Source organism: Miniopterus schreibersii, assembly GCF_964146895.1.
Source record: "Miniopterus schreibersii genome assembly, chromosome: 1".
In the NCBI taxonomy this organism is placed as follows: domain Eukaryota; kingdom Metazoa; phylum Chordata; class Mammalia; order Chiroptera; family Miniopteridae; genus Miniopterus; species Miniopterus schreibersii.
The window spans coordinates 118,373-138,367 of NC_138101.1; the positions used below are offsets into that span (position 1 = coordinate 118,373).

At 55.0% G+C, this 19,995-nt stretch overlaps 1 protein-coding gene across 5 annotated transcripts in view; it reads left to right on the plus strand.

Moving 5' to 3' along the window:
• The first annotated feature begins 6,931 nt into the window (after positions 1–6,931).
• The window catches only part of PCGF3 (polycomb group ring finger 3), a 33,064-nt gene continuing 20,000 nt past the window's right edge, over positions 6,932–19,995 (plus strand). The window contains exons 1-3 of one of the 5 annotated variants that reach the window (XM_081155673.1): positions 6,932–7,132; positions 18,150–18,190; positions 18,493–18,658. Coding sequence is in view for 1 of the 5 variants with exons in the window: in XM_081155671.1 (XP_081011797.1) it covers positions 19,682–19,750 (69 nt within the window). In the remaining 4 variants the exon portion in view is untranslated. Of the gene's footprint in view, positions 7,133–18,149; positions 18,191–18,492; positions 19,751–19,995 lie in introns of those variants that run through there. The other 4 variants (XM_081155671.1, XM_081155672.1, XM_081155674.1 and 1 more) reach the window with 4 other exon arrangements.

Consider the following 19,995-nt stretch of genomic DNA (forward strand, 5'->3'; position numbering starts at 1 on the left):
CCGCTTTCGAAGAGCGCGCAGCCCCGACTAGTCCCGAGAGTCGGCTCCGGGCGGTAGCGACTGGGGCGGGCGGCGGGAGCGGGGGCGGCCCGTCCCCGCCCAGGGGCGGTGCTGAGCCGCCGGGGCGGCCCCTCGGCCGAGGCTGCAGCCCCGCGCCGAGGAAACCCCGGGGCCGCGCGGGGGGCGCGGTTCCCCTTTGCGCCGGGGCCCCGCGGAGCCGGGCGGAGAGGGGGCGCCCGGCCGGCTCGCAGCCTCCGCCTGCGGGCGTCCCCCGGACGCCTCTCCCCGCTGCCGGGCAGCTGGTCCTCGGGCACCCGTGGTGTCCCCGGGCTGACCCCAGGGGCGCGGTGCTCGGCCGAGCCCTGCTGCGGCCGGCCCTGGGGCCTCCTGCTCAGACCCCGGGCCCGGGGGCGCAGGAGGCGAAGGCAGCGCGGCCGACCCCGCGGCCAGAGACTCAGCCCCTGACGGCTCGCTCTGGGGCGGTCGAGCCCCGGTGCACACGCTTCGCGAAGTGTACGTCGGACCTCGGTGCTCGGAGTTGCCGGCAAACTGCGGGAGCGCGGAGCCCGGCGCGGCGGGGCCCGTTCTCCCTAAGGGGCGGGTTTTGCAGGCGCAGACCGGGGAAAGCATTCGCAAACCACGTTCCCAACAGGGGACTGCTGCCTCGAAAGTATAAAGAGCCTCAAAACTCAACAGGAAAGAACAGCCACGAAAGAGTCCAACCAGCCCGGCCTGCGGGGCTCTGGTCGAGCCCCGACCACCAGCCAGGAGGCCGCCCGGGGTTTCAGGCTCCACCCCATGGGGGGTGCAGGAGGCGGCCCCTCAGCGGCTCTCTCATTATTGATATTTCTGTCTCTCCCTCTCCCTTCCTCTCTCTGAAGTCAATAAAATATACATATATTTTTAAATGTCCAGTTGGAAAATGGGAGCCCCAGCCAGTGTGGCTCGGTGGCGAGAGCGCCTGCCCGAGGACGGAGGGGCCGTGGCCCGATTCCCAGCCAAGGGCATGCACCTGGGTTGCAGGTTCAACCCTTGCACCGTTCGGGGTGCATGCAAGGGCCAACCCATCGGTGTCTCTCTCACATCAATGTCTCTCTCTCCCCTCCCCCTCCCTTCCAGTGTCTCTAGAAATCAGTGAGAAAAATATTCTCATATGAGGATTAACCAGAAAAAAAAGAAAAGCAAAGAAAATGGGCAAAAGGCGTGAAGAGATGTGTCACTGAGGAGGGTGTACAGGTGGCACTTAGTAACAAATGACTAACATCATTAGCCTTTAGAAAAATGCAGGTTGAAACCACAATAAGATCTCCACGCATCTTTCAGAGCGGTGATGTCACACACTGGCAAGGCCGTGGGTAACTAGGTCACTCACGTGGGGCTGGTCAGACGGTAAAATGTTACAGCCGCTGTGGAAAACAAAAATTGTAAAACTCACCTAACGTGGAAAGGACATTCTTTTGGAAACAATGACTTTTCCTAGTTTTAGTGAAACTATTTTATTTCAATTCTGGACCAGTCTCTTCAACATAAGCATCTATGCTATTCCCCTTTCGAATCCAGGTCGAACTCCATCCACGGAAGCCTCCCCTGAGCCCAGGTCCATGTGCACACCTTTAGGTCCAGTCCATCTTGAGGAGATCTTCCAGTGACCGTCACACAAAAAACACCTACGTCTTGCTTTTCAAATTATCTTTAAAGGCATGTTTAAAATAACGCTCAGCACACACAATTATGACTAAGTCTGTTTCGATTTCTTTACCTCCTTTTTACTTAATCAAATATAGACTCCTATCAGCATCCCAAATGAGCACCAGCGGAGGCTTTTTCAGGCGAATGTGTCTTCCTTAAACAGTATTTGCTCAAAATTAAGCAACCGAGTGCCGTCGCTTTGTCAAGACTGGTACGTAGGCAGCACCTCCTCTGCTGAGGGTAGTGCCAGGAAGGAAATCTCACCTTACTTGGTGAGGTGGTCCCGGCCCCAGTCTGCTTGTTGGTTTTCATTTGTTTTGTTTTGTTTTTGTTTTAAACATGTTTTTGTTGATTTTTAGGGAGAGGGAGGGAGAGGGATAGAGAGATAGAAACATCAGTGAGAGAGAAACTTCACCTATAGGCCGCCTCCTGCACATCTCCCCCTGGGGATCGAGCCTGAAACCGGGCAGGTGCCCTGACCTGGAATCAAACTGGTGACCTCTTGATTCCTGGGTTAATGCTCAACCACTGAGCAAGACCAGCTGGGCTTCACTTGTTTGTTTTTTATCTGCTCTTGTCAAGGGAATGTCAGCTATGTGGGGACAGGATCGAGATGCGCCCACACCTGAATGCCTGTGGCTGAAAATAGAAGTGTGGGGGGGTGGGTGACCTTTCTGCCTTTTGCCCCACCCTGGGGCCCCTGCTTCCCCCACTGTCCTGCCTGGCAGGTTCTCCATGGGTGACCCCTTCCCCCACAAATATCCTGGGCTGTGCTTTCCAGACCTGGTTCCAGAAGCAAGCCCGCCCTCACTTGCCCTCCGGGCGCCCAGGCCCTCACTCATGCCTGCTCTGCTGCTTGTCTCCAGGTCACGGCTGCTGAAAGCCCACGCACAGCAATACCACCCAAGGCAGGGAGCTGAGTAAGCAGGTCAGAAACTGGATTCTCAGGCTCCTCAAAGAGGACACGTGACTCCCTCCTCTGTGCAGAAAGCCAATCAGGGACTAGTCCACCGAAAACAGTTGACAGCTGGCCAGCTGTCTGTAAAGAAGATTGCTTGGCTCACAGTGGCCTGCACTCCCTGCCAGAGGGAAGTCCTTGTGGTCACCCCTCTCTTCTTTCTCCCTCCAGCATAGTTGGGGGAAGGCCAGCACAGAGACTCACATATACCCCAAAGTTGTGGCAACAAGTACCTGGGACCCAGGTTGCAGGCCCATCCCATTGAGGACTCCATGGTCCCCTTCCATCTGCTTCACAGCTCAGACCCATTCAGCCCGTAAACGTAGAAAGAACTTGCCTGTGTGTGTGTGAGAGTCACATGGTATGAGGACTATCTGGAGTACATGTCTGTGAGAGAGTGAGGAAGGCAGGAGGGAAGGGTGTCTGATGTTGGGCGAGTCCTGATGGTCACCTATTTGTGTATATGGCGTGAGTGGGTATCTAGTGTGTGCCCAGGGTGTGTCATGTGAGGCTGTATGGGGCTACTGGTATGTGTGGCATGTGATGTGTATGTATGGGTGAAATGTTTATCCAGTTCTCCTGTCTGAATGGGAAAGAGTGCATGCCTAATTCTTTGGGGTACAGTGTGTGAATCGTGCCTGCTGTGTGTGGTGTGAAGTGAGTGTGTTAAATTAGACACTGTGAGCACATGAGATTTCACTCTATTGCAGGCTAGGGAGTAGCCTGCCACAGTCCCCATGTGTGCGTTCCCAGTACACAGGAGGCCCTGGGGCAGAGCCAGAGGCATCTGTTACTCACAGGGACAGCCATGCCTGCATCTGGTTCCTCCAGGCCAGTCCCCACAAGTGTGGGGGTAGCACCAGCCCAAGCAGTGGGGTGTGTTTCAGAAGAACCCTGACATTAGGAAACTCACCCATCTGCCCTCCACAGAGAGAAGAAACCTTCTCTTTACCCTAACGTAAGCAAATCTTCTCCAGGGAGGGAAAGGAGGGGTCCTTTTCCTGTCTACCCTGGGCCGTCTCCGAGACAAACATTCTAAACGTGGCTGTGGCCCGGCTGTCGTGGCTCAGTGGTTGATTGTTGACCTATGACCCAGGAGGTCACTGTTTGATTCCTAGTCAGGGCACATGCCCAGGTTGCAGGCTCGATCCTCAGGGGGCAGTAAATTGATGTCTCTCTCTCATCATAGATGTTTCTCTCTCTCTTTTCCTCTCCCTTCCTCTCTCTGGAATCAGTAAAAACATATGTATTTTTAAAAATATATCTTTATTGTTTTCAGAGAGAGGAAGGGAGAGGGAGAGAGAGAGAAACATCAATGATGAGAGTCACTGATCGGCTGCCTCCTGCACGTCCCGGACTGGGGCTCGAGCCCGCAACCCGGGCACATGCCCTGACCGGGAATCAAACCCTGATCGCCTGGATCCTAGGTCGACGCTCAACCGCTGAACCACACCCGGCCAGACAAAACATATTTAAAAAAAATAAATGTGGCTGTGAATGACTCTGCTCTGAGGACAGGGACATGCAGATTCAGAAACGTGAGGTGTCCATGGACAACTGCTTCCCAATAGGATCTATTTTTTAAGAATATTTTGAGATGGGCATCTATTTGTTGTGTATAACTGCGTCGTGATGAATCTTTTTAGCACAGTGCTCGGAGGTAGGAAATAAATACTGTGTGTGTGACACATGTGTCTGATCTACTTGTGTGAGGTGTGAGGGTGTCGCACTCTGTTCTCCATATGGTTGAATTTTATCTCGTTTTTCTTCTACTGTGTGGCATGAAATTTTGTGTATGGCATGAGATAGTTAACACATTTTTTTGGAATCTGCTAGAAATGGGTGTCTGTGTTTTGTGTGTGTAGAATCACATGTATCCAATGTGTGTGTGTGCTGTGAGCTGAAGGTCTAATATTTTGAATATGGTATGAAATAGATACCTCATTTTTGGTGTCTATGGTGGGAGAGGGTATCTAACCTTTCATTTTTGTGTTTTGTGTTTTTGAGATAAATAACTGTTCTGTGTAGGGTGTAAGATGTTTATGCATACATATATGTGTGTAGTTATGGTGTGAGTTAGTTATCTAATTTTGTATTTTCCCCGTGGGGTTATGCATGCTGTACTTTCATGTTTTATCAGTTCTAAAGACTTTGCTGTTCTCTTTTTAAAATAACACCTTTATTGAGGTATACTTCTCATGTCATACAATTCACCCATTTAATGTGTACAAGTCAATAGATATCAGTATATTTGCAAATATGTGAAACCATAACTATGATCAATTCTAAAACATTTCATCACCCCCAAAAAGAAACCTTGTGTCCATTAGCAGCCACTCCCCATTTCCAGCGGCTTTCCAGCCCCTGGCAATCACTAATCTGCTCTCCATCTCTTTGGGTTTGTGATTCTGGACATTTCAAATAAATAGGATCATAATGCACCCTGGCCCAGTAGCTCAGTTGGTTAGAGCATCATTCTGATACACCAAGGTTGTGGGTTCAATTCCCCGTCAGGGCACATACAAGACTCAACCAGTGAATGCACAAATAAGTGGAACAACAAATTGATGTTTCTCTCTCTTCTTCTTCTCCCTCTCGCAAATGAATAAAAATTTTTTAAAAAAGAATCATAATATGTGGTCTTTTGCGACTGTTTTCTTTCCTGAGCATAATGTTTTCAAGGTTCATACATGCTGTAGCATGTATTAGTACTTCTTTTATTTAGTTTTTAGTGGTTCTTTTATTTTTTTATTTTTTTTATTTTTAAAAATATGTATCTTTATTGATTTCAGAGAGAGGAAGGGAGAGGGAGAGAGAAACATCAATGATGAGAGAGTCATTGATTGGCTGGAGCCCGCAACCCCGCGCATGTGCCCTGACCGGGAATGGAACCCCATCTCCTGGATCCTAGGTCCAGCTCAACCGCAGAGCCACCCCCGCGGGGCTTTATTGGTTCTTTGAGAGAGGAAGGGAGAGGGCTGGAGAGGAGCGTGGATGAGAGAGAAACAGGGATTGGCTGCCTCCGGCGCGCCCCCTGCTGGGGATAGAGCCCACAACCCAGGCCTGTCCCCTAATGGAAACCCAACCAGTGACCTCGTGGTTCATGGGTCAGTGCTCAACTCCTCAGCCAAACTGGCTAGGGCCACACTGTCTTGATTACTGTAGCTTTGTAGTAATTTCTAAAGTCAGGAGATGGGAGTCCTGCATCTTTGTTCTTCTTTATCCAGGTTGTCTTGGCTTTTCTGGGTCCCTTGAATTTCCATACGAATTTTAGGCTCAGCTTGGCAATTTCTGCAGAGAAACCTACTGGGTTTTAATATGGATTGTGTTGAATTTGTAGATCAAATCGGGGAATATTAATATCTTAACAATATTGTCTGCAACCATGGAGATGGATCTTTCCATTTATTTAGGTCCCCTTTAATTTCATTCAACAATGTTTGGTAGTTTTCAGAATCTAAGCATTGCACTCTTGTTACAGGGCCGGCTCCCTCTCGGTCCCTTCGGTTCCATCCACCCCGCTGCAACTAAATGGGGACCCCCACTGCCTCCCCACCCAGCTGCTCCCCTGTTATTGTCCCCTCCACAGTGCGGACCCCAAGAGGGCTTACAAGTCACGATCAGTGCTTAGCTCCAGGGCGGGGCCTGCCTGCGTAAAGGTGGACACACGGAGGAGCTGCGCGGTCAGCCCTGCTGCCCATTGTCCCGGAGCCCCGAGCAGGGCTCCCGTCTGTCCACAGGGCCCCTGACTAGCGCCCGGAGGGGGCTCGATGCTGGGTCCCAGGAAGGACAGGAATGTGGGAACGACGCCGCCACGGCCGGAGGGCGCCCCGGTCCAGCAGAAGCGGGAACAGGGCGAGCGGCCCGCCGGACGCCGGGACCCGCAGGCCGGGCGGTGGCTGACCCCGCGCACTCGCCGCGCCGCCGGGCCCCGCCTCCGCCCGCTCCGCTCCCGCAAGGCCCCGCCTCCGCGCGGCAGGGATCCGCGAAGCCCCGCCTCGCCCCAAAGCCCCGCCTCCACCAGGCCCCGCCCCGCTCGGCCCCGCCCCTTCCAGGACCCCGCCTCCGGCCTCACCTCCTCGACCCCCGGCGGGTCACGCGCGCCCCGCGAGTCCCGGGGCAGAGCCCCGCCCCAATGCTCCCGCCGAGCCAGGCCCCCAGCGCCTCCGCCCGCCCCGCGCCTCGAGCCCGGGCAGAACGCGCCTGCGCCCTGCGACCACGCCCCGCCCCGCCGGGCCCCGCCCCCGCCGGGCCCCGCCCCCGCCCCGCTGCCGGGTGGGAGCCGGGCCCCGCAGCGCGCATGCTCCAAGCGCGGCGCCCCCGACTCGGCGCTCGGCTCCGCTCGGGCATTTCCGCCTCTTTGTTTTAAACTCCGGACGGGTTTTTTTCCTCCGGCTGTTGGGGGGGACCCGGAGGGAGCGGCGCCCCCTCCCCTCCCGGCGCGGCCCCCGCGTGCGCCCCGCTCGTCCGCAGCCGAGACGGCAGGTCAGTGAGTCCGCGCCCCGCCCGGCCCGGCCGGCGGCGCCCGCTCCTCAGGCCGCGGCCTCAGCCGTGTCCGGGCCCGGAGGCTCCGAACCCCGGCCCGGCCCGCGGGGCCCGACACCGATCCGCAGGCCGCGGGGCCGACCCACGGCGGTCACCTGCAGGGGCCGGGAGGGCCGCCCCGGGACCCAGCGGCAGGGGCCAGCAGGCGCTGGACTCGGACAGGTCACCGAGGAGCGTCGGCCGAGCGACGGGCCCCGAGGAGGCGCCCAGGCCAGAGTGGCCACCGGGGAGCGCTGGGACCCCGCGGCCGGTCAGGCCGAGCCCCGTCACCGCGGAGGGTCAGACCCGGGAGGGCAGGACCCCGGGAGGGCAGGACCCCGGGAGGGGTCGCCAGGGACAGGCCAAGGAAAGGTGGGACTCGGGGAGACCCCCCTGGGGAGGACTGAGACCTAGCTCTACAGACGGCGGGGATCCTGGACAGTCCCTGCGCCCTCCTGGGACCCGAGGCAGCCCCTGGGGGCTGAGACCTTGGGGCAGGGGGGCTGTGCCGGGTGACAGGCGCCGGGGATGAACGGGCCCCGCGTAGGCGCCTTAGGGGGCTCGGGACGCTGGCGCAGACCACGAAGAAGGCCAGGCTCCCGGGGAGGGCCAGCACCCCCATAAGAGCTGACTTGGGGACAGGTCTCCAGGGAGGCCAGGACTCCTGACAAGTCCCTAAGAAGCACCCAGGCCTCATGAGTAGACCCTAAGGAGTGCTGGGACCCAAGCTAGGCCCCCAGGAGTTGGGGCCCTGAGACAGGACCCAGGGGTGCCCCGAATCTCCCAGGCCACTCAGCTGGACCCCCATGCTATGAAGGCTCTGGGGCATCAGGTATCCTGGTCACCTGGGCCCCACAGGTGCACCCCACCCCCTTTCCTGAGCACCCAGACATGTAAGCCCAAGGGCCAGCCTTACGGACCTTCTGACCTTCAGCAGCTGCCACCTGGCTGGGACACGGAGGCAGATGTGAGGCAGAGTTGGGGCACATCCTCCTGGCTCTAGGGATTCAAGGGGGGTGGCTCCTGGTCCACACTGGCTCCCAGGCCATCACTGTGCCTACTCCCCAGACCCAGAAAGCTGCCCCCTATTCTCCCAGCCCCTGTTTCTTAGCTGCTCGCCTTGCTTGGCCCTGTGGTCAGCATCTGGTACCTTCAACTACTCCTGCCCTCCTCTCCAAACTGGCCCCGTTCTCCACGTTGTGTGGGTGCACCCTTCATCCAGAGTCTGGAGGTGTTTCCAGTGTCCAGGAGTTTCCAGGAGGGGTGGGCCCAAGCCGGGCGTGTGGGCTTCCAGTGTGTTTGGGGGGCAGCAGGCCCGGCGCAGGAAAGTCAGAGCAGGCGAGGGTGCATGTCGGGTGACTCGGGCACTTTTTCTACATCAGGAAAGGGACATGTCGAAGGACTTTGGGACGGGGTCCTTTGCTTCTCTGAAGCCTGTACCTCGGACTTTCAACTGGGACCTGCCTGTGTGCTCCTTTAATTCGGAAGTGGTGATTGAAAGTAGGGTGTGCTGAGTGCCACTCTTTGCTGAGGAAGGCCCCCGAGTGTGTCCAGGAAGATGCTGCTGGGGGGCTTGAGGGAATGCCCAGCAGGCGGGGGCCTTGCCCAGCCCGTTGCCCAGAACTGGCCGCCTGGCAGGAGGTCAGCAAGCAGCACTTGTACTGCAAGAGTGCGAGAAGGGAGAGATGAGAGCAGGAATACTTTCAGAAAGATCAGTTGCCTTGGGCTTGCAAACTTACCCAGCAGTTGGGCTGTAGGATGAGATGTAAATCTAACTCCGAGCCACGTGGACTCCCAGGAGAGACACTTGAACTGACTAGTTCAGTATTTCATTTTGTGCCACAACGTCACTTGGTTACTTGGGAAAAGGACTTTAGATTTTCAGTTTATTAACATGTCCTGGGACCAAACCTTAACCAGTGGAGTCCCTGAGGAGTCCAGGTTTGACACTTGTATTTGCTAGATGTAACCACACATCTTACTCAATGCTGCTTCTGAGTTCTTCCTAAATGTACACTTCACTTAATCTGCTCTGTGACGTTCGAAAACGACTTGCAAAACTGGGCGTCGTTTGGTCAGGCTCTTTATTTTCCCACTTTTGGATTTTTAAAGGTGTGATCGTGCTGGGTGGTTGTATTATTTATATTTTGCTGTCCAACAAATTACCTCAAAACTTAGTGCCTTAAAAAACACACATCAGTTATCTCAGTTTCTGTGGGTCAGGAGTTGGGCATTGCTTTGCTGGGTCTCCTGGCTCAGCCTCTCAGGCTGCAGCCCAGGTGCCAGTGGGGGCTCCACGGGCCTGGGGAGGGGGTCAGCTTCCAGGCTCCCTCATGAGAGGCCAGCTCCTTTCCACGTGGGGCTCCTTTCCAGGTGGGGCTCCTTTCCACGTGGGCTCTCCATCCGGCAGCTCAGAAGGAGCCACTGCAGAGAGTGAGCTAGAAGGAGCTGGCTGCATGATCTGGTCTTGGCAGTGGCATTCGTCCTTTTTTGCTATTTTCTGTCTGTTGGAACCACTGGGCACATCCCACCCCTGAGAGGAGGAACTCCACAAGCGAGTGGTACTAGGAGGGGGGGCACTGGGGCAGCCATAAAGTTTGTCACCAGGTTTCAGCGAATACAGTACCTGCACCTGAGAGGTACCCCGGGTAGATGAACAGGACTGTGTGCAGAGGAGAGTGATAAAGAGTCATCTCTTAAAGGCTAAACACTAGTGTGATGCTTGGAGCTCATGCAGGAGGGAAGGTAAATCACAGACAGGAAGGATTTTTAGGAGTTGCCCTGTAGCAGAGCATGAGCCCCCCTGCAGATTTAACCCTCAGAATGTGTCAGTTGGTCGAATTCGTCGATAGCTTCGGTGCCACTATTTTAGTTGTTTCCAGGCATCGTTTTATTCCTGCCAATGACTTTGCTCCAAAAATTGTAAACTGGCCTTTGTGAGAAGTTGTAAGATGCAAGACCCCAAAATGTTTTGGGCACTTGACCCTTGTAAGGAAGCAATGCTCCCACAACCTGTATGCAGGGCTGCAGTGCTCAGGGCTGTCGGACTGATGCCTCTCGGGGCTGGGGCACAGGGCTTCAAAGGGCACCCCCCCAGGGCCTGGGGGGGCCTCCCAGAGGACTTGTCCCAGGAGCCCAGTGAGGGTGGCATCCTCTCCTGCCACCCTGCTCTCTGTACCCCCTGGTGAGAGGAATTATGTTTAGGTTGTGTGATTTGGATCCTAGAGCAAGGTTTGCTTTGGCCTAAACTTTGACTTTTTAATCTGTTAAATGGCGGGATTCGTTATTTCATTTGGAGCTTTATTTGGTTAATGGTCAGAATTGAATTTGAAGTTGAAATGTAATTTTCTTTTACTACTGAAATAGGTTGAGGTTTGGGGACAGTTTCTTATCACCTTTCTGATGTTTGCTGTTTGTGTTGCACAAATGCTGCACAGTCGTCCTGCTGCAAAAAAGCGGAACTATAATCCTTCAGTTCTACAGGTTGCTAGTTTATCATCAAAGTTTGAAAGGTGAGACCTCTGAAAATCACCAGGCTACCTTTCCTGATGGGCGTGTGTGTCCTGCAGAGCTGGACTGCGTGAAGGTGACAGAGATGAGACACTTCACACGTGATGAGAGGATTAGGGTGTGAGCATGGCATCACATGCATCTTTAGGATTGCCCACTGAATTAAGCAAAACTTTCCCTGATAAGAATGAAAACTCTCTAGAAAATAGAGTTCTTACAGACTGAGCATTAGATTGGCTGGGTTTTGAAGAGAAGGTCTAATGAACAATAGGTAAATTTAGAGAGTGGAGGTTAAGTGTGTTTTCTTGCAAACACATTAATATTTGTTGGACCCTGCGACATTGACAGCCAGTTCCAGATGTTTAGTAAGAAATATGCAAACGTGAAGCTGCCTGAAGATCTCCCTGAAGCCCCCTGCAAACTCACGGGTATCCCAGGCCCTGCCAGCTGCCCTCCTGATTCTCAGCAGGCCTGGCCGTCTTGGGCTTAACAGAAAATAAGTAAAAGCCACTGCATTGGTGCCTCCTGGCCCTGCCCTCCCTGTTCCTGTTCTGAAGGCATCCTGGTTCCCAGAGCCTTCAGGACTGCTCTAACCCCCCACCCCGCCCCCACTCCCCATGGACATGGGCCCAGCCACAAGTAGGAGTGAGGGGCACAGAAGGCTTAGCCTTTCCTCTTCTTTTAAGTTCAGGTGACATCACCTCACTTTCCTACCCATGTTTTATTTGGAAAATACAACAGAGAAAAACTGAAAGGTTTATACAGCAGGCATCCTTAGACCTCCCCCCAGGCCCACTCATTATTTGTTTTGCCATATGTGCTTCATGTCTTTCTAAATACACATTTACTGTGTTGAATTGCAAAAGTGGCTGCAGCTGACCAGCACATTCGCAGGGTAGTTCCGAGCACCAGGTCCCAGGAATGGGGTGGTCTCCCCATGGCTGCAGGACCATCATCACACCTGGGCGTGGACACTTCTCGCATTAGCCAATATCCTGTCCACCTCCAGGTCTCCCAGTGTCTCCAGAATGTCTTCGGCAGTGATTTTCCCTTCACCTGGCTCAGGCAGGTTCCCAGCATGGCCCCCGGGTCGTGCCCCTTCCTGTCCTTTCATGTCAGGCTCCCACTCCCCCCACTTTGTTGACTTTCCAGACCCCTGTCTAGATTTCTGATTCTCCACCAGGGTGTTGTCCCCACTGTGCTCTGTGGACCAGGGGAATGTGGGAGAGGCGGGCGCCTCACTGTGGTATCTGGGGATGTGTGGTTGAGTTTGGGCCTCACTTTGGTCAGCACTGCTGGCCACAGCTGTCAGCCCCCAGTTTTCAGGGCTCTGGGGGCTGGAGGAGTCTGCCAGGGAGTGAAGGCTTTCAGGAGAGCCCTGGATTCCAGCACAGGAGGCCAGGAGCCGGGCCTCTGTCCTGGTGACTCACACTGTGTCTCGCAAGAGGGCAAACCCATGGGCCCTCTGCCCGGTGTCTGTGCAGTGTGGCTGGCTTGACTCGGGCCTCAGAGGTGGAAACGGCGTCTCAGCCCAGCTGTGCTCTTGTCTGGGACTTGGGCCCTCGCCCTACTCACTGGCTGTTAGCAGGATCCGTATGTTGGAATGCCCTAGGCTCCCAGAGGCCCAATTCCGTGCCCAGGGCTGACAGTTGGCATGGCCAGCTGCTACCTGCAAGGCCAGCAGGAGTTAGCCCTCTGACAGCCCCTCCACCAGCAGAGGGAACTCTGCTTCGAATGGCCTGAGGCTGGGTCAGGCCACCAGACTTGCCCTGTGTTAAGGTCAGCTGATTTGGAACCTTAATTACGTCTTCAAGGGCCCCTTTGATACAGTTGCCAGGTAAGAAAGGTGAGGTTGTGTATACCTGTGCCCACCTTCGAATCCTGCTCCGTGGCCTATACCCCCCAACACACGTGCCCCTCCCTTCCCGGGAGCCCCTGGGTCACCTGGTGGGTATGCTACATGAGGGACAGCTCCTGGGCACCTGCGAACCCAGAGAGACCAGTGCCTCCCGCACCCAGCCTGGCAGAACAGGCGTGGGGCAGCAGGTGTCACCATTCAGTCTCAAAGGGAGATGTGGGGTCACCTGGAGTCGCGGGTAGTTCTGAAACCCAGCGTTCCAAGTTGGGTGACCCGCGGGCACTCAGCTCTATCCTCTGGGCACCGGGGTCGGCCTTTTTCGTAAAGGGGCTTGTGTCTGCAAGTGGCTCCTGCCAGTAGGGTCTCAGTGTCCGGCAGCCCTTTCACTGCATGTTTTCACGCATCTCTGAGGGTTGGATCTGGGTTGAGAGTCACTGATGATGGAAACGTTGTCTGTTGCTCAGCTGAATTCTAACCTCACCTTTCCTTTCTCATGTTGCCCAACATGACTGCCTCCTGTTCCAGATTCCCAAGGATTGTGTCTACGCTTGTGCCCTCTTCGTCCACCTGTCCTCATCCCCCCGCCCTTGTCCCCCCACCTCAACTCTAAGCCTCGGCCAGATATCCAGGGTGGGGCCTCACCAGCCAGGCAGACCAGAGAGGGGTGTATGGACGCTGCCATCCTGACTCCCAAGGAGGGGGGAGCAGGTCCCTCGGACAGTGGGGGCTGTGTGACTGCGGGGCTCACAGGGAGCAGGGTGGGTGACTGGGAAAGCCAGAGAGGCCACCAAGCAGTGTCAGGGCAGGGGGCCCGGGGAGGTCAGGCTGCAGTTGTTGTCCAAGGCAAAGCAGAGGGTTGGGGATCAGGCTGCACAGCAGATGCACAGGGCCAGGGGTGTGGGTTGGGGTCCTGCAGGCCCAGGGCATCCAGTGCAGCCCCAGGAGTAGGAGGATGAGGGGTGGGGCAAGGGGAGGAATTTGGGCAGTGGGGTCTGCAAGTAGCGGCCCCAGAGGCGAGGAGCATTCTGTCTGTGCCTGCCGGCAGGACTTACAGTCATGACTACACTGCCCTCAGTAGAGGGCACAACAGAGGACTAGCTGTGTGGGATGAGGTCTGGGGAGCCAGGTGCAGCCTCCAGAGTCCTGTGAATCCCAGCTTGTGTGGAGGCTGGGCACTCACATGTGTCATGGAGACTCCTGCCTGGTCAGCCCCGGACTCCAGACTCCGGACTCCAGAGGAAAGCTGCTCTCAGAATCTCACTGTGCATGTTCACATGTTGGGCCCAGCGGGCTACTCCCAGCATCTGGGAGAGTTTTCAGTTGACCTAGGGAACTGTCACAACCAGGGTCCTGGGCACTAGCCCAAGGCCAACTGTGGCTTCTCAAAGGACAGGTCTTGGTTGCTGTCCAGGGAGGGTGGGGTTCAGTCCTTCACCACGTCAGCAGCCACATTGCAGGAGTCCTGTCCACACTGGCTGCCACCCACGCTGGGCAGCACTGACGGCCAGTGCTGCTGTGAGGGTAACCTGTCTGAGACGGGGGACAGTCGGCCAGCCAGCGCAAGGTCTGGTGGTGCCTAAATCGCCTATTATTTTTGTTGTTTTATATTTTTATTAGTAGTTATTTATAGTGTTGATAAAATTAAGTTCTTATTTAAACACATGTATAGTTGTGTGCAACAAACAATTACCCTGAGCTGTTTGGGCCAATGTGCAGTAAGTCTGAGGCATTTGACCTCTGGTGAGCTCTAGTTCATGGTGTCAAGACAGGCAAGGGTCAGACCCAGGGTCACTTTCATTGTGGCCACGTGGGACCACGTCTTTATCATATCAGTGGGGTCGCTACCTGCAAATCCCACTGCCCAAATCCAGTTTGAGGCTATTCAGGCAGCATGCTGGGAGCATTCCTGTGTGAAATGTAGATGCACGTGTGCAAGAGTCCTTAGGGCAAGCACCCAGGGGTGGGCTGCTTGGTCCATGCAGGCCACAGGGGATAAAGCCAGCTGCCACCCTGGGAGGTGGGACCAACCTCACACCAGTGCTCTCTGCACAGCCTAGTCAGGCCCCCGTGTGCGTTTCCTGGGTGCTCACTGATGATGGTGAGCGGGTGCAACATGCTTACTTGGCTTTCTCCTGAAGTGCCTGTCCACATGCTCTTCACGCCTGGAGCAGGTTGGCAGCCTTTTCTCTAAGGACCAGGCAGCAAGCCACAGCTTGGTTGCCACACCATGTTGAAACACCTCCGCTCCAAAGCAGACAGGACACAAGTGTGGTCACTGGGATCATGAGCATTTTCTGCTGCGATGTGGCTCTCTGCTTAGGTGTTTCGATAGTTGATGTCCATGTCTTTACAAGTTGGTTTTACTAGCGTTCCCTTCTTTTCTGTTTTATTGCCTCTTCCTTGCCAAGGTTGTGAGACCCTCCCCCAATATCTTCTAAAGGTGTAAAATTGCACCTTTACATTGGTCTTCACCCATCTGGATTTGACTATTTGGGGGTGAGGATGGGGCAGATGCTTGGTATAAGGTAAGAGTTTTATTTTCCTCAATTCCACCATTAGGAATGATTTTTGCTATAGTTTTTAAACTGTAAAACACCCTTTTCTTGGAGGTACAGTTGTCACACCCTGAAACTCAGTTTTACTTTGCAGTTGGTGTCCTTTGCCCAATGTCTGGTCATGTGACCATGCCCCAGTCCTGACCCAGATCCCTTGGTCCCTTGGAGTCCCCGGTGCCTCCTTGCCAGTCTCTGTGTGGCACCCGAGCTGCTTCTCTGGACTGTGTCCAGGCACATGCATGGCAAGGACTGCACGTCAGGCTCCTCTCCAGCTCAGAGCGCTTGTCCCTTGTCCCCTGCACTGCTGAGTGACAATGGCTGCTTGTCTCCTACCAGCTGTTGGTAACCCGTCTCTATGTGGCTCTGGTGGAAGCAGCTTCTCTTAAATGGAGAGCTTTTATTAGGTTAAAGACGTCTCCTTCTATTCTTAATTTCCTAAGTGTTTTTAAAATCAGGAATGAAGCCCTGGCTGGTGTGCTCAGTGCTTAGAGCATCAGCCCACTCACTGAAGGGTCACGGGTTCGATTCCCAGTCAAGAGCATATACCTGGGTTGCAGGCTCTATCCCTGGCTTCAGTGTGGCACATGCAGGAGGCAACCCATCAACGTCTCTCACATTGATGTTTCTCTCTCCCCTGCCCCCCCCTTCCTTTCACTCTCTAAAAATCAGTGGAAAAAATATCGTGCAGTGAGGATTAATGAAAAAACAAAAAAAATCTGGAATGGATAATGAATGTCATCAAGTGATTTTGTATGCATTTAGGGGGTGATCTTATCAGTTTTCTCCTTTTTTGTCACAAATTATATTTATTTCACTAACCCCCTTGTGCTCTAGGGATAAACCTAGCTTGACGAGCAGGGCTGCTGTCACAAGCTGGACATGTGCCTGTCCGCGGTTCTCACACTGTCCACGGTTCTCTCACTGTCCACGGTTCTCTCACTGTCCACAGTTCTCACATTCTGTCCATGGTTCTCACATTCTGTCCACAGTTCTCACATTCTGTCCACAGTTCTCTCACTGTCCACAGTTCTCACACTCTTCCACGGTTCTCACACTGTCCACAGTTCTCTCACTGTCCACAGTTCTCACACTGTCCACAGTTCTCTCACTGTCTATGGTCCTCACACTCTGTCCATGGTTCTCTCACTGTCCCCATTTCTCACACTCTGTCCACAGTTCTCTCACTGTCCACAGTTCTCACACTCTGTCCATGGTTCTCTCACTGTCCACGGTTCTCTAACTGTCCACAGTTCTGACACTCTGTCCACAGTTCTCACACTCTGCCCATAGTTCTCACACTCTGTCCACAATTCTCTCACTGTCCACGGTTCTCACACTATCCACGGTTCTCGCACTCTGTCCACGGTTCTCTCACTGTCCACGGTTCTCACACACTGTCCACGGTTCTCACACTCTGTCCACGGTTCTCTCACTGTTTACAGTTCTCTCACTGTCCATGGTTCTCACACTGTCCACGGTTCTCACACTCTGTCCACGGTTCTCTCACTGTTTACGGTTCTCTCACTGTCCACGGTTCTCACACTGTCCACGGTTCTCTCACTGTCCACGGTTCTCACACTCTATCCACAGTTCTCACACTGTCCACGGTTCTCACACTTTCCATCAGTGAGCTTGGTCTATGATTCCCATCTCAGTCTAGTCCAGTGTGCATGCTACAATAGCTTTGTAAAATGAGTTGGGAAATACTGTCTTCATTGCTTCTCCGAGAGAGTTGTTTGAGATGGGGCCCGTCCCTCAATGGTTTACAGCCAATTCTAATGTCATTTTTCTAGGAATGTATCAGTTTCATACAAATTTGCAACTTTATTGGCATAAAGTTGTCCATGATACTTTGCTATTTCTCACGTGTCACTTTCTCAGGGAAGCGCTCATCCAGCACCTGCCCTGGCCTGCTCTTATTCACAACTCAGCCACCGTTACCTGCCCCCTGCATCTACCATCATTGCCTCTCCCCCATTAAAGTGAGACCCCAGGTGCCTGTCTGTGTCCACTGCTGACAGAGCCGGCACTGTAACTGGCAAAGGAGCCACAGCCACACCAGCCCAATGGCCCTGGCTCCGGCCGCCGTCTTGCTGGGTAGGGGGGATGCGGCCAGCACAGCCTGTGGTATGGGTTCTGCAGGCCTGCTAATCTCCCTACAACTGCCTCTCTCCTGCCTCCCTCCCCTCTGCCATTTTGTAAAAGTTAATTGAGTTTCAAAGACTAGTGAATAAAAAATGCAGTCATGGAAAAACTCAGAGTAGAAATGATATAAATCAGATGTAACACGAACATCATGCAGGTATTTCTCCGGCCCATGGTTCCCAGGTTGTGTTTGTCCACTGTTGTTAAACCACAAGCATTCTTTGTGGCATTAGGGTCTTGACTTTACTTACATGGCCCTTCCAGAGCCTCATGCCACCCACCCACCACTGCCTTTTCTGCTGCCTCGTGGCTGACCCCTCCTGTGTGCTCACCTGACTCCTGAGCCTTCCAGGGCCCCTCCCTGGTCCCAAATAAAGAGTGTGCTTGTTGGAGTGTCTCTTGTCCATCTCCCACCAGAACTGCACACCCTTGCCCCTGCTGTGGCCCAGATCCCAACTTGGAGCCTGCTTGGAGGGGCCCCTGGTGCGTGTTCCCTGGGCGGGTGGCCCTAAGAGACACCCCTGCTCTTTACACAGAAGTTTAATACAGCCATCCTTCCATGAGGCCCGCCTGCCACCGGGGCACCCCTGACACTCATCACCTGCTCCGGAGCTTTCACAGACCCTTGTTGTGCCTCCTGGGGCCCCTCCCACAGCTGCTCCCCATGGGTGCCCTCACCTCCTCACCCCAGCAGCTCCTGGTCTCAGTGACACCAGCTGCCACAGAGACCTGCCTGGGTCTCTCTGGTCAACCCTGGCTCTTCGGGGTCATTAATTCTTGTGTTCCTTTTGGTTTTAAGCAGGTAAAGGAACAGGCATGTTAACTGAGCAAGGCCAGAGCCCCTCCCTGGTGGGGACATGGGCTCCGGCAGCACCTGTGGGTGACATCTCCCTGTCTTTTGTTTCCATAGGCCTCAGAATGTAGCAGAGGGTCCCCAGCTGCCACGTCCAGGTAAGTGCAGCTTACACTTTGGTTATTCCTTTGCAGTGCATGCGAATGGACTGACTTTGCATTGAACTGCTCTTGGTGAGTGTGGTAGCTGTAGAAAAGCCGGCTCCTTGGGACTCCTTTACAGTGAGGTTTCCAAGAGCTCCGGAGGGATTGGCCCGGTTGTTCATAAAGTTTATGTATTCTCTGGGTTAGTGTTTTTGGTTGACTCTGTCCCACTGTGGGCTTCATGGGACTTGCCTAAAAATTCTAGTGTGCACTGAGTACAGGAGTGTGTGCGTCACACAAGAGCTGTGAACTGACAGGTGTGTCTCGTGCCAGAAAATGGAAAAGGAGCAAAGGACGAAGGGAAGGCACAGAGCTGACCACGCGGAGTGCGGGGCGACGCGGCTGCCCAGACGCCACAGCACCCCAGCCGAGGCCTGAGCCCATGCAGAGGCGGAGGGAGTGGACCGGAGGTGTCTAGAGGAGGTGACCTGGGGTCAGCGCTCACAGGGGAGTGGCATCGCGGGGAGGAGGGGGGTGCACAGGGGAATGGCATCGCGGGGGGTCAGCACTCACAGGGGATGGCATCGCGGGGGGGTGCTCACAGGGGATGGCATCGCGGGGGGGGCGCTCACAGGGGAATGAGGTTTGCTTGCTACCGGGGTTTCCCGCCTCCACCCTGGAGGGCACCTGTGAGAGGTGCAGTGAGGAGGGCGTGTGGGGTGGGCACAGGACTGCAGCCTGGAGCCTCGGCCCTGGTCTAGGAGGACAGGCCCAGCAGGTGTCAGGTGTGAGGCGTTCAGGCTGCTCTGGCACATCTGCCACACTGGTGGTGATGGTGGCCTTTGTACTTCCCAAGAGCAGCTCCTCACAGCCTGAGGACAGGAGTACGGCCAGGACAGGTCGGTTTCATCTCCAGATGCCATGGTCAGTGGGCACAGGGCCTCCTCTCCAGGCTGGCCTGGGCTGCCCTCAGCCGGGTGCTGCATCAGGCCCCTGTTCCTCCCTCAGTCTTTCCTTGCCTTTTATGCCCCTGCCGGCTGAGAGAGACCGCCCTCACTTGCACCTGGCCTATTTCCTGGCAGTGAGGCTTGGCTGTGGACTTTCAGCAGGAGACCTCTCACAGGTACTGTGTCCTGTGGGGTGTGACATCAGGAGGCACACCTGCCATCCTGGTCCACGTGGGTGTCGGCTGGTCACTCAGTGAGTAGTGTCTGTGGGCTCTTCCACCCCAGACCCCTCTCTGCCTTTGTGGCTGTTGGTGGGGGGGTGGGCACTTGGAGACTGAATCCTTTGCTCAACAAAGTCTCGCCACTGGCAGCACCCACTGTGCCTACCGAGGACTCCTGAACACTGTCCTTTCACTCCCTCTCGTGGTGATGAGCTGCTTCCTTCCACAGCACCAGCCCACACTCTCCCTTGAGGGCGCATGTCCCTTATTTGTCTCTGTGTTTCGGTGTAGACTCCTGGCTCCTGGGTTGTTCTTTAGATTATAATCCGATTCGTCAGATGCTGAGCTGGTCCCGGAAGAGAGTCACTGTGTGTCCTCGCGCTTGGTCCCCTGTGCCTCTGAGCCCGGTGGGTGCTCCAGGTTTTGCTCCCTTCCTGCCTGGCCCTGGTTGGCTGATGGCCAAGCACCCTGGCTCCTCCTAGTGGACAGTGGTGGAGGCACACAGGGCCGGGCTGCACAGGGGAGGTCACTCCCAGAGGGAGCTGGGACAATGGGCTGGGCAGGTGCATACACCTGTGTCTTTGTACCACTCGCCCACGACATGAGTCCCACTGACCATGGTCCCCAGAAGAGATGAAGACGCCGCTCTCTC